This window comes from Hypanus sabinus, chromosome 4 (genome assembly GCF_030144855.1).
Source record: "Hypanus sabinus isolate sHypSab1 chromosome 4, sHypSab1.hap1, whole genome shotgun sequence".
Lineage (NCBI taxonomy): Eukaryota > Metazoa > Chordata > Chondrichthyes > Myliobatiformes > Dasyatidae > Hypanus > Hypanus sabinus.
Window position 1 is genome coordinate 156,300,570 of NC_082709.1, and position 14,940 is coordinate 156,315,509.

General features: G+C 41.5%; 1 protein-coding gene across 5 annotated transcripts in view; it reads right to left on the reverse strand.

The window, feature by feature from the left end:
* alcama (activated leukocyte cell adhesion molecule a) overlaps positions 1–14,940 on the reverse strand; it is a 342,013-nt gene that overhangs the window by 42,639 nt on the left and 284,434 nt on the right. For all 5 annotated transcript variants that reach the window (XM_059968529.1, XM_059968528.1, XM_059968531.1 and 2 more), the window contains one exon: positions 10,691–10,910. In XM_059968529.1, coding sequence (XP_059824512.1) covers positions 10,691–10,910 — 220 coding nt within the window. The remainder of the gene's footprint in view (positions 1–10,690; positions 10,911–14,940) is intronic.

Genomic DNA, 14,940 nt, shown 5'->3' on the forward strand with positions numbered 1-14,940 from the left:
TCCAGTGACCAAGTAAGAAACATGAGGTCCAGGTATGAGTCGCAGGAAGCCATCTCATGTGTGATGTACAATTCTAGAGCAAACTTGAGTCACTGAGGGGTGCTCAACAGCTGTGGCAGGGCTTGAATGCTATAACAACTTACAAAGAGAAAAAAGCGACATAGGTGACAAGGATTTATTTCCAGATGAGCTCAATGCCTTTTATGCTCGCTTTCACCATGAAAACATGGAAGAACCTTCACAAACCCCCACATCCCTGATGACCCTATGATTTCAGTCTCTGAGGCTGACATGAGAGCATCCTTCAGGAGGATGCACCCACAGATAGCATTCAGCCTTGATGGGGTATCTGGCCTTGTACTAACAACCTGTGCTGATCTACTGGCTGGAGTGTTCAATGATATCTTTAACCTCTCAATTTGGCAGTCTGGGGTACTCACCTGCCTCAAGCAGGCTTCAACTATACCGGTGCTCAAGAAGAAGGTGATGACCTGTCTCAATGACTATCATTCAGTAGCATTTTCATTCACTGTGATGTAGTGTTTTGAGAGGTCGTTGATGAAACATATCAACTCCTGCCTGAGAAACAACTTGGATCTGCTCCAGTTTGCCTACTGGCACAACAGATCCATAGCAGAAGCCAGTTCATTGTCTCTTCACTCAACCCTGGAACATCAGGACATCAAAGATGCTCTTTATTGACTACATCTCGGCATTCAACACTATCAACTCCTCATAACTAATCAATAAGCTTCAAGACCTTGGTCTCAATACCTCCTTATGCAATTGGATCCTTGATTTCCTCACTTGCAGAACCTAGTCAGTCAGATTGTTAACATCTCCTTTACATCTCCATCAGCACAGGTGCACCACAAGGCTGTGTGGTTAGCCTCCTGCTCTACTTGCTTTATACTTATGACTGTGAAGCTAAGCACAGCTCCAATGCCATATTCGAGTTTGCTGACCACACCAGTCTTTGGCCGAATCAAAGGTGGTGACTAATACACATATGGGAAGGAGATCGAACATCTGGCTGTGTGGTGGCACAACAACCTCTCAATATCAGCAAGACCAAGGAGTTGATTAGTGATTTCAGGAGGAGAAAAATGGAGGTATATGGGTCAGTCTTCATTGGGGGATAAGAGATGGAGAGAGTCAGCAACATTAAATTCCTCGGTGTTATGTCAGCGGACCCATCCTGGGCCCAGAATGGAAATGCAATTATGAAGAAAGCACGGCAGTGCCTCTACTTCCTTAGAAGTTCACAAAGATTCAGCATGACATCTAAAACTCTGACAAACTTTTATAGGTGCATGGTGGAGAGTATATTGACTGTTTGCATCATGGCCTGGTCTGGAAACACCAATGCCTTTCAATGGAAAATCCTACACAATCCTACAGTCCATCACAGGAAAAACCCTCCCCACCACTGAGCACACCTACACAGAGCAGTGTTGCAGAAAAGTAGCATCCATCATCAAGGTCCCCACCACCCAGACCATGCTCTCTTCTTGCTGCTGCTATCAAAAAGGTGATACAGGAGCCTCAGGACTCACACCACTATGTTCAGAACAGTTATTACCTCTTAACCATTATGCTCTTGAACCAGCGAGGATAACTTCACTTGCCCCATTACTGAAGTATTCCCACAAACTATCAACTCTCTTTCCAGGGCTCTTCATCCCATGTTCCTGATATCAATTGTTTGTTTATTTATTTATTACCCTCTTTTGTACTTGCACAGTTGCCCATCCTGTTGGGTGTGGTCTCTCATTGATTCTATTCAGTTTCTTGTATTTGCTCTGAACGGTCGCAAGAAAATGAATCTCAGGGTTGTACAGTAAATGGTGATCTACAATGCCTTGAAAAAGTATTCAGTTCTCACACTATTTTCACATTTTACTGTCTCATTTTCTATATTTAAAATATATTGAATTAGGATCTTTGAGCTAATCTACAAAACATTGGGCAACAGGCCAAATCAAAAATAAAATTCCAAAATCTGTCAATTACTTGCTAAAAATTAAAACCCAAAATTGTGAGGCTGAAAAATTATCATCCCCTTTGTAATTACTGTGCAAACTTTCTTCAGGTGCAATAACCGTATATTACCTTACCAACTCACCCAATTTGTTGATGTAGAAAATTGAAGGATCACCTCAATAAATACCTCCTCTCTCTATATGGCAAATTTTCAGCAGACCAACCAAAAAAAGAGACTGGAACACTCAAGACAAGTCAGGGATAAGATAATAGAGAATCTGGGGAAAGGTACAAGAACATTCAAGCGCATTGAATGTTCCTTGGAGATTTGTGCAGTTCATCGTGAAGAATTGGATATATATGAAACCAGAGTCCTACTGCATAGGTCAGGCTGCCCCTCTAAACTTAGTCACCAGAGAAGAATGGCACTCGTAAGCGAGGCTACTGTGACGCTAACAGTCAGTGGCTGAACTGGAGTTCATGGCTCCACAAATCTAAGGCCTTGCACAAAAAGGATATTTATGCAAGTTGCCAAGGAAGAAGCCCTGGTTTTAAAAAAAAACTTGCCCATCCAGACTTTGCATAGCGTCACTTAGATGATGTAAAGATGCTGACAATGCCTTGTGGACAGATGAGACTAAAGTGGAATTTCTTCATCACAACACTAAGTGGTTCATGTGGCATAAATCTAATAGTGCACATCAGCCCGGTAACACCATTGTTACTATAAAATACGGTGGGGGTGATATTATGCTATGGGGATGTTTTTCAGCAGCAGGGACTGCAGATCTGGTCAAGATTGATGGGAAGACGAGTACTGTAAATACAGAGAGATCCTGGATAAAAAAAAACCTGCCTGCCTCTGCCAGGAAGCTTAAACTGGAGGAAATTTGTTTTTCAGAAGGACAATGACCCAAAGCACTCTACCAGAGCAACCAGGGAGTGGCTTTAAATGAAGACATTTGATGCCCTTGAGTGGCCCAGTTAGAGCCCTGACATCAGCTCAATCAAACGTCTCAGGCAAGACCTCAAAAAGATTTCAAGGTTGTTGTCCAACACCACTCACCGACTAACCTGGCAGAGCTTCAGCCATTTTGTAATTTTGAATCTTGCTCCATCACGTTGTGCAAAGCTAATAGAGACTTATCCAAAAATATTACTAGCTGTATTAGCTGCAAGAGGTGATTCAACTAATTACTGAGCAAAGTGGGATGAATACTTTAGAACTGTTGACATCTCAGTTTTTGACACTTTAATTGTTCATGCTTTACAATCTTCCCTTTTTTTAGGCTTAACTGTGAAAAATGAGCATGTGATTCACAAATAAAAAGTCTCAGTTAAATTGATCAAAATCCTTGCTTGTAATATTCATTTTTGTGAACAATTAGTTGGGAGCTGCAAAATTTTACAAGGTACTTCATCTACAAGGGAGGGTTAAAATTTGTTTGGCAAGGGGATGGGAACAAAGCACAGGGTCAGAAAGTGGAAGGAATGAGAAGGTAGATGTCATGACCAGTAAGAACAAATTCAGTAACAGGCACAATGGGATAGATGGTTTGAAGTGTGTGTTTTAATACTAGGATTATTTTGAGGGAGGGTGATGAACTTAGACCCAGGTCAGTACATGGAACTATGAATTTGTGGCCATAACAGAGACTTGGTTGAGAAACTGATAAGAATTGATGTACAATGTTATTAATGTGCAAAAGATAACAAGCTATGCAAATACAAAAAGAGAAGATAATAATAATCATACTCAGCAATATTTAAGTAAATCTCCAGAAAGTCACAATACGAAACACCACTAGAATAGTCCGAAAGTTCCTAACAATTGAGAAATGAACGAGCTTGGCTGTGCCCATACCTCAGATTTTACCAGCTTCAGCTGAGAATGAATGAACAAATAAGTAAATAAATGCACAATAAATATCAAGAACATTAACTGAAGTGTCCTTGAAAGGTTGTGGGAACAGTTCATTTTTGGGGTGAATGAAGTTGAGTGAAATTATCCCCTCTGGTCCTATAGCATGATGGCTGAGGGATAATAACTGTTCTTGAACCTGGTGGACTGATTCTTGAGGCTTCTGTACCTTCTTGACGGCAGCAGCTAGACAAGAGCATGGCCTGAATGGTGGGGTCCTTGACAATGCTTTCCTGTGACACAGCTCCACATGGATGTGCTCAGTGGTGGGAAGAGCTTTACCCATGATGGACTGGGCTGTACCCACTACTTTTTGTAGGTTCTTCCATTCAGGGGCATTGGTGCTTCCTTACCAGGCTGTGATGCAACCAGTCAATATACAGTACTCTCCACCTCATAGCTATAGAATTTTGTCAAAGTTTTAGATGACGTGCCGAAACTTTGCAAACTTCTAAGTAGAGGCGTTGCCATGATTTCTTTGTAATTGTGTTTACATATTGTGTGGGAACAAAAACGAACAGGAACTGAACATTTAGGAAGCCAAAATCAAAAAGCATTTGGGAACCTTGCAAATTATGAAGAACCAGAACTCAGTAAGGTAATTAAAGAAACCAGGATGAGCCATGAAAAGCCCTAGTTCAAGCAGAATTAAAGAGAATCTCAAAGCATTCGATACATACTTCAAGGCTGAGAGAATAACTAGAGAGAGGGTGAGACAAAGGAGAGAACATGTACTTGAAGGGGTGGGATATGGCTGGACTCCTAAACCCACACTTTGCACAGAGAGGGCATGGTGGACAGGGAGGTCAGTGTGGTGTGTGCTTATTTGCTGGGGCATTTTGAAATGAAGGAATCTCTTAAAGAACATCAAAGTGGATAAGTCCACAAGGTCTGATGGGATAGACCCCAAGTTATTCAGAGTGGCCAGAGATGGATGAGATTGCTGGGGCCTTGAGCAAAATCTTCAGGTCATCTGCAGTCACAGGCCAGATCCCCGAGGACTGGCAAGTGGCTAATGTTGTTCCATTAGTCTAGAAGGGAAATAAGGATAATACTTGAAGCTTTGGACCGGTGAGTTTCATGGCAGGTAAGTTACCAGAAAGGATTTTTACGCAGAGAATTTATGAGCAATTGAAAGCCATGGCCTTATTAGCATGACTTCACATGAGGCAAGTCATGTCTTACTAACTTGAGTTTTTTCAAGGTGAGAAAGGTGACTGATGAAGGTAGAGCTGTTGATGTCATTTGCATTGATTTTAGTGAGGCATTTGAGAAGATCCCTCATGAGAGGGTCATCCAGAAGATTAAGGTGCATGGGGTCCATGGTGAATTGGCTGCTTGCATTCAGAAGTGACTTACATATAGAAGACAGAGGATAGTGGTTAATGGGGCTTATTCTATAACTAGTGGTGTTCATCGGGATCTGTACTGTGCCTCTGCTCTTTGTGATATATAAAATCACCTGGATGAAAATGTAGATGTGTGGATTAGTTAGTTTGCAGATGATATAAAGATTGCTGGTGTTGTAGATAGTACAGAAGACTGGCAGAGGATAGTGGGATATAGATCAGTTGCAGATATGGGCAGAAAAATGGTAGATAGAGTTTAACCCAACCAAATGTGAAGAGTTATACTTTGAGAGATTGTGTAAAGGGAGAGTATATTGTTAAGACCCTTAACAGTGTTGATGTGCAGAGAGATCTTGGAATCCAAATCCATAATTCCCTGAAAGTGGCTACACAGGTAGATAGGGTGGTGAGAAGGCATATGGTGTGCTTGCCTTTATTATTTGAGGAATTGAGTTCAAGAGAGTGGAAGTTATGTTACAGCTTTATAAAACTCTATTTAAGCCTCATCTCGACTATTGCATACGGTTCTGCTCACCCTGCCAAAGGAAGGATGTTAAGGCTTTGGAAAGGATACATGATGCTGCATGTATTAATGGCCATGTGCTATAAGGAGAATTGGGGAATGTTTTCTCTGGAGCAGCAGAGGCTGAGTAAAGATCTGATAGAGGTTAATAAGATTATGAAAGGCACAGATTGTCAGACAGTATTTGTCTCCAAGGCTGAAATATCTAATACCAGAGGACATATTCTATGTACACTATATGTAAAATCTCCTACTGTTCTCCTGTAATTTGCTGATTACTCATACTCCATTTCTTCCACTCTTTACAGTTATCCTTTCCTTGTTTGAACTAAAACCTTTCTAATTATTTGGCTACCCTAATAATATAATGATCCTTTTCACAATATAATGATCCTTTTCTTTAATTTTGAAATCATCTGTAATTTTTTTTAGTACCATGTTCTGATTACAGGGGGACTTGAAGAATCTCCTTAAATGTCCTCCACTGCTGATTTGATAGGTTATCCTATTTTCCTAGTACACCTTAGCCAATACTATCCCCATAGTACTCTTTGTTTTCAGATACTGGCATCAGAACCAAATTTATCACTACCAAACTGAATTTAAAATTCTACCATGCAATAAACAGTTTTCTGTGGAGGGTCCTTTACTGAGATTAATTTATTAATCCTGGTTCACCACATTATGCCATGTCTAAATAGCTGGCACTCTGGTTGGTTCTGAAAAACTATGCTAAAAACATTCTTTGATCTCCTCCTCAATTCTACACATGCCAAATTGATTTTTGTCTAAATTTATACAGATTAAAATAAACCATTAGTATTACAATTTCTTTCTTACAAGCTCCTGTGTATCTTGATTTGCACTCTTTCCAACAGTACAGCGACTGGCAGGGAACACCTATGCCTTCTTATCAATATTATTTCTTACTTCCACTAAAACCTCTTCTACAATTAGAGATTATATTTATATTGTGATATGATTCAGAGTAGATCCTTCTGGCTCTTTGAGCCATGCCACACCAGCAGCCCCACAACCCAGATTAACCCCAACCTATTTACAATGACAAATTAACCTACCCGGTACACCTTTAGACAGTGGGAGGAAACCCATGCATTCTATGGGGTGGATGTACAGAGACTCCTTACAGAACTCCAAATACCAGACCACCCTGCACTGTAATAGTGTCGTGCACCGCCAAATCATTCCCCTTCACTTTAGTAATCTCATTAGAGCTTTTCAACCTCTATATCCAAACCTCCCTCCCGCCTTAGTGCTAGACATAGATACCCTGCTCATTTGAACTTGTAACAGCTACTTATGCATTCATTTCTATGTGTACCACACTTCACCTACATATCTATGCATAGATTCATGGTCTTCTGCTGTTGTAGCCCATCCACTTCAAGGTCCAACGTGTTGTGTGCTCAGAGATACTCTCCGTACACCACTGTTGTAAAATGTCACTCTCACCTTTCTGTCAGTTTGAATCAGTCTGGCCATTTTCCACTGATTTCTCTCATTAACAAGGCATTTTCACCCACAGAACTGGCACTCACTAGATGTTTATTTTTTATTTTTTGCACCATTCTCTGTAAACTCTAGAGCCCATCCCAGGAAATCAGCAGTTCCTGTGTTACTCAGACCACCCTGTTTGGCCCCAATAATCATTCCTCAGTCAAAGCCGCTTAGATCACATTTATTCCCCCATTCTGGTGTTTGGTCTGAACAACAACTGAAACTCTTGACCATGTCTGCCACGTGATTGGCTGATTAGATATTTGCATTAACTAGCTGGTGTATAAATGTACCTAATAAAGTGGCCACCATGTGCACCTTATTATAAATGCTGCATGTAATCCAAGTTTCATTTATTTATTATCAAAACGTGCATATACAACTCTGACATTTGCCTTATCAAGATAGCCATGAGACCAAGAAAGTACATGGAATTCAGTCAGAGAGAAACATCAGACCCAGCCCCCATACAAAAAAGAACAGCATCCCAATCATCAACCCCCCACACAAAATTAAACATTAAATCCCCCAAAAAAACCCTCATATGCACAAAAAAATGACAGAATATCAACCTCAAACACCCTCCCTTGCATAACAAAACAGAAAAGGAATGGGTTATTAAAAAAACACAATATAAAAACCATGTCTGAGAAGGTCCAAAGTCCATAAACGCATTACTCCAATCCATAAATGCAGAACCACGATACCATTCGACAATATCACCGACATTCATCGAAAGAGAGGGACACCGCACAAGGCAGAGGCCTAACCCCTGCCACAGCAAGCCACACAGCCAAAGGCCACTCGCAGACTCCTTCTCCAGCAGCAATCAAATAGATTGCATGCAGCATTTTTATTTTATCCATCTTATTTCATAGTTATACTCTATTTCTGAGTACACTCTTATGCTTTACCCCTCCATAATACACTTGTTATCTCTGCTGTTGCCTTGCAATATTGCTGATGACTTTTCCTTTCCCTTCCCAAAAATATCTTAAACTGAACCCCTAATTTTAATTAAAAGCCTATGTTTTCCCACTCTGATGTGAACTACAATATCCCATTCCTGTCCCCATGTTTAAAATTTCCTCAACACCAGTAATAACTACCTCTGACTTCCAAGCCACCATCCCTTCCATCAGAGCTTCATTTCCTTTGTGGTATAATTTCCAATAGCAATTACAGAGCTGACAAAAAATTGAAGTGGAATTGCTATCAAGATTCCTACTGTCCTTTCAAGGGATTCAATACTAAGACTGTAAAACCTGTCTCCCCCTTTCTCAATAAAATTCACATATTCCTTCTTGACTTTTGTTTAAACCTCATTTGATAGTTCATTATCATATCAACGTCATGTTTGCCAGTAGAGCAGAAGTTGGGATGACAAGAGACTGTCCATAGGTTTATCTTCCATTAATCACTTTTACAAGGTTGGGGCAGGATTTCCCTAACCCCAAACAATAGAAAATCTGCAAATGCTGGAAATCCAAGCAACACACACAAAATTCTGGAGGAGATCAGCAAGCTAGGCAGCACCTATGGAAAAAAAATACAGTTGGCCTTTCAGCCTGAGACCCTTTGGCAGGGCATCACATCAGGGCACAATAGTTCCTGCAATCATAAATTTCATATCACTTTTTTATGCAGTTCTCATATTGTCATCAGCTCACTGGCCTCCAACATATCCATCAATTGAAATTTCATCTGCATTCTTTTATACAGTACACCTCAATCTTTCATTCTCATTCTCACCAGTTTGTCCTACACCAATGAATACATTTAATATCAGTTTTGACTGGAGTTCTTCATGTCTCCTGGTTTTCGAAGTTACCTCCCGTATCAGTTACAGTGTGTTAGCTCTCTTAGCCTGTTCTTTGCAAATCTGAACACACACATCCCATTCTGCCTTTAAAAGTCTCTCAAAATGTACAAAGCTTTAGTACGCCTGGTGGTTCTGTGAGTGGGTGATGCTTCCTAATTGGGGTGTTTTCTTCTTAACGATATGCTACAACTGCAAGTTGCTACATTGAAGGCGTCAACAGACATGAGCAAGATTTTGAAGAAGACTTACAAGCTGTGGATACTCAAACTCTGTCACTGTGAACCGTGCACGTCAGTTAGTTAAGAAAATCGAGATGTGCTCAGACACACATGCTCACTATTGCAAATGGATGTATTCCTATCAGAAAGATTGAATTAACATGAAATAAATACCTCTGCTACTGCCTCAAATCTAGAGGGATTGCTGTGAAAACATCCAGGAAAAATGATGCAGTATTACTGCCTTTACATATTGTGCCAATTTTTTTCTCCCTTTGCTTCACATCCATTGTTACATCTAGGATAGCTGTCTGTTGAACACTGCTCTTCCTCACCTAGCGTCCTTAAACAATAGCAAGGAGAGTGGGACAGTGATGTCGTTGGTAGAGTTGCTCCCTCGCAGCACCAAAGATGCAGTTCGAACCTAACCCTGTGTGCTGACAGTGTGCCATCTGTACATTTTTTGGATTCTTATCTTATTGATAGGGGAATCAAGGGATATGGGGACAAGGCAGGAACCATAGTAGATGATCAGCCATGATCTCAGAATGGCGGTGCAGGCTCGAAGGGCCGAATGGTCTATTTCTGCACCTATTGTCTATTCCCTCTCTTTCCACCAGGTGTTGCATTTTCTTCTCACATCCCAACAAAATTGCAAGTTGTTCAGTTAATTGCCACTGTGCTTTATCCCTTGTGTATTAGTCGGTGTGGAATCTGGGAGAAGTTGATGAGAAATTGAGAAGAGTAAAAAGCGGGATCATTTTAAGATTTAGTATAGGTGGGAAATTGGTGTTCAGTGGAGACTTGGTGGTCCAACGGGGCTGTTTCCTCTGAATCTCTCTGTGACTCTATGACTTTTGGTGGAGGCACTGGAAGCAAGTCACACAGTTATCTAGATCTAGATTCTGGAAATAATAAGTGACTTCTAGTAATTACAGCCTTCATGATGTTGATGTTTGGGGAACGAGACTTCCATGGCGAACAGTTTGCCCTCCCTTAACCTAACCTGGCTTGATCTTATTTGGTCTCTTCACCTGAAGGATCTCCTGTTCTCGTTAGCTTCTGCAACACTGATTTCTATAGTGGCAGCCTCCCACAGCCCAACACCACAGCACGTGATCCCAGACTGAGGAAACTGGGCTAGCGCCAGTGTGGGTGGGGTAAGATGGACATTGATGTCTTGGAGGAGAAAGAGCAAAGCCAAGCCTGCAAAAAAGGAGTAACTTCAATTCCCAAACCTTGGGTAAAAAGTGTGATAGTTTGAATATCTATCACTTGATATTTATCAGAAAAAATTTTAACATGTCTCAAAATCTAGCTTCTGTGAATTAAATCACAAATGTAGTTTTTACTTACTGTAAACTCTGACATGTACAACAGATTGATGAACGTCTGATTCAGCCACTATCAAGCAGGAAAATTTCTCTTCATCCTGAACTCCAACATCCAAAATTTTTAAGGACAAATCCTTGTTTAGAATTAGTCTGCCCTTGTACTTGGGGAATTCTTTGTCTGTTGTTTTATTAGTCATTGGCAAAAAAGAAATGAGTTGTTCCTTGACATTTTCATTAATTTCCTAAAAGAGAAAAAGAAGGTTATTGTTACGCAGGTTATAAACCATTGTAATTTTCTGGATTCTACAACAGGGCTTTTGGTACAGGAAGATCCACAAGCCCACTTGTCCAGCTTGTTCTTGCCCCACTGAACTCATATCTGCATACCTCAACTCTATTTTAACCCCCTAGTTCAGTCCCTTCCTACCTACATCTGTGACACTTCACATGCTCTGGATCTTTCAAGTACCCTGGCCCCATCATCTTTTTTTCACTGTGGATGTCCAGTTCCTTTACACTTCCACCACCCCACCAGGAAGGCTCAAAGCTCTATTTCTTTCTTGACACCAAACCCAACCAATTGCCCTCCACCACCACTCTCCACTGTCTAGTGGAACGTCCTCACTCTTAATCATTTCTCCTTTGGCTCCTCCCACTTCAAACAAAGGTGTAGCCATGGGTACTCACGTGGGTCCCAGCTATGCCTGCCTTTTTGTCAGCTATATGGAATAGTTCATGTTCCGTGCCTACACTGGTGTCCATCCCCCACTTTTCCTACGCTACATCGATGACTGCATTGGCACTGCTTCCTGCACCCCACACAGAGCTCGCTGACTTCATCAACTTAGCCTCCAAATTTGCCGGAACTTCCACCATCTCTCCAACAGGATCCCACCACTGAGCACTCCCTTCCCTCCCCTCCCACCCCACTTTCTGCTTTATGCAGGGATCACTCCGTACGCAATTCCCTTGTCCATTCATCCCTCCCCACTGATCCCCCTCCTGGCACTTATCCTTGCAAGCAGAACAACTGCTACACCTCTTCCCTCACTACCTTTCAGGGCCCCCAAACTGTCCTTCCAGGTGAGGCGACACTTCACCTGTGAGTCTGTTAGAGTCATATACTGTGTTCTGTACACCCAGTGTGTCCTCCTGTATATCAGGGAGATGCTCAACCAAGCACCTGCTTTCCACCAGAAGAAGCAGGATCTCCCATGGTCACCCATTTTAATTCCACTTCCCATTCCTATCTGTAAATCTACTGTCACGGTGCAGCCAACTTCGGTTGGAGGAACACCACCTTATATTCCATGTGGATAGCCTCCAACCTGATGGCATAAACATCGATTTCTTGAACTTCTGGTAATGACCTCACTCCCCATCCTTAATCATTCCTCATCCCCTTTTCCCTCTCTCACCTTGTCTCCTTCCCTGTCCATTGCTTCCCTCTGGAGCTCTTCCTCTCCCCTTTTCTTTCTTTCATGGCCTTCTGGCTTCCCCTATTAGACACCCCTTCTCCAGCCCTGTATCTCTTTCACCAATCAACTTCCCAGCTCGATACTTCATCCCTCCTCCTCCCGGTTTCATTTATCACCTTGTGTTCCTCCTTCCCCTCCTCCCACCTTTTAAATCTATTCCTCATTTTTTTTTCTCCAGTCCCTGCTGAAGGATCTTGGCCCAAATCATCAATTGTACTTCTGTAGATGCTGCCTGGCCTGCTGAGTTCCTCCAGCATTTTGTGTGTGTCGCTTGGATTTCTAGCATCTGCACTTTTCTCTTTTTAAGATTGTTATCTGCTAGGTTGTTGGTGGCAGCAGTACCCATCGCCATTGTTGATGTGCAGACTAGATGCTGAGATGATCCTGCTCATTTTCTGGAGCAAGAGGCAAGATAATACTTAAACCAATCCAACCTAACCTTCATTTTGCTATGGCTGACTGAATGCAGTGTTTCCTCTATGCACTGGGAGCAACACATTATGCAAAAAGTACAGTGATGCATTAAAATTTTAATGCATAAAATGGCAGGCCATTCACACATTCTGTCTATAAAGATTGAGGAGGTAGCCGGGGTAATTCCACCCCACTGCACATGATCCATCTCCCTGTGGTCATTGCTCTCCAAGTACAAATCCAATTACTTTTTAAATGCAATAAGGGATTCTGCTCTTTTCACTTTTTTGGATAGTGATTTCCTGCCTCGGGGTAATATTCTCATGCAGCATCTAATCCATTTACCAATTACTTTAAATACACCCAGTTCTTTCTCCTCTACTTAAGCTCTTCATAATTTAATACATCTTAATAAATTTACCCTTCAGACTCTTCTGTTTCGGAAAAAAAACAAAATCCATTGGTTATTTAATCATTCTTCAAAGCTGATGTTTTCCAGATCTGATGACATCCGTGTAAATCTCTTCTGCACTCTCCTTGGTGCTATTACATCTTTCCTGAAATGAAGTGTACAACCATGTACAAACTATTCTGTTTGCAGCTCAGAAATAATACCCTTGCTCTTATTCTAACTAAGGTGGAAGCATTTAAGAGAAGGTTTACTAGACTAATATCTGGAGCAATTCGCTTGTTGCGTAACCTGTGCTTTCATCCCTTAAAGTTTAGATTGAAACATATATTCCGAGGGGCTCAACAGGGCAGATTAGGACAGAATTCTTCTTTTGTGGGAGAGGCTAGGACCAGAAGGCACAGCCACAGAATAGAAAGACAATTCTTTAGAAACAAAATGAGGAGGAATTTCCTTAGTCAGAGGACGGTGAATCTGTGGAATTCATTGCCACAAATGGCTATGGAAGCCAAGTCATTGGGTACATTTAAAATGGAGGTTGATAGTTCTTGATTAGTAAGGGTGTTAAAGGTACAGGGTGACGATAGGAGAATGCAGTTGAGAGGGATTATAATCAGCAGTGAAGGAATTGTGGAGCAGACTTGATGGGCTGAATGGCCAAATTCTGCACCTTTGCCTTATGAAATGTAGGATTGGGGATCACTGTTTTAAAAAAAAGAGGGTTGCCCATGTAAGATGGAAATTGCTCTCACAATAGATTGTGATCAATTTGAGATGGTGAAAGCAGTTTGAATATTTTAAAGGCAGGGTTAGATCCTTGATAAACATGTGAATGAAAGGTTACTGAATGGTGATGGGAGTAGAGCATTGAGGTGACTGTAAATCAAACAAATGAAATGGATTTATAAATTAAGCAAATTAATTTATTAAATCACTCTAATTGAGTTAGTTAATAATTTTAAAAGTACTCAGTGGAAATTGTTTGAGGTCTGAGTAGACTCCTTGTACTCCTAATTAGATAAATGACTGTATCTTCTGTCTTCAGCATTGCTTCCCAGGCAGCACTCTCGCCAGTACTCCTCAGCTAGTCATCCCAAGCTGTGTCTTCAGTTAGCCATGGGCAGCAATCTGCAGCCACAGAAAGGCCTAGACAGAGTGGATGTTTCATATAGTGGGGGAGTCTAGGATACAAGGACAACCCTTTAGAATAGAATGAGGAGGAACTTCCTTAGCCAGAGGTGGTGAATCTGTGAAATTCATTGCCACAACGAGTGTCGGAAACCAAGTCATTGAGTATATTTGAAGCGGAGGGTGTAAGGTTCTTGATTAGTTAGTAAGGGCTTCAAAGGTAACGGGGAGAAGGCGGAAGAATGGGGTTGAGAGGGATTAAAAAAAAAATCAGAATGATCGAATGGAGGAAACTACTTGATGGGCCGAATGGCTTTAAATTCTGCCTGTATGTTTTATGGTCATATTGTCTTAATTCATATTGTATGTTTCATTTTTCATGTTTGTATTCTGCGTGTCATTTTGATACCTTATCGACCCATCCTGCTCTCTTTAGAGATATGTGGACATGCATCTTAAGCAACACTGCTTGGATTTCCAGCATCTGCAGATGTTGCAGCATCTATAGGAAGAAGTACAGTTGACATTTCGAGCTGAGACCCTTCATCGGGACTAACTGAAAGAAGAGATAGTTAAAGATTTGAAAGTGGGAGGGGAAGGGGGAGATCCAAAAAGACAGGAGGGGGAGAGTTGACATTAAGAGCTGGAAAGGTGATTGGCAAAAGGGATACAGAGCTGGAAAAGGGAGAGGATCATAGAACGGGAGGTCTAGGGAGAAAGAAACGGGGAGGGGACCACCAGAGGGAGATGGAGAACAGGCAAAGAGTTATTGTGAGAGGGGCAGAGAGAGAAAAAAGAGAGAGAGAACAGAAAAGAGGGAGGGAGAGAGAGATAAATAAGGGA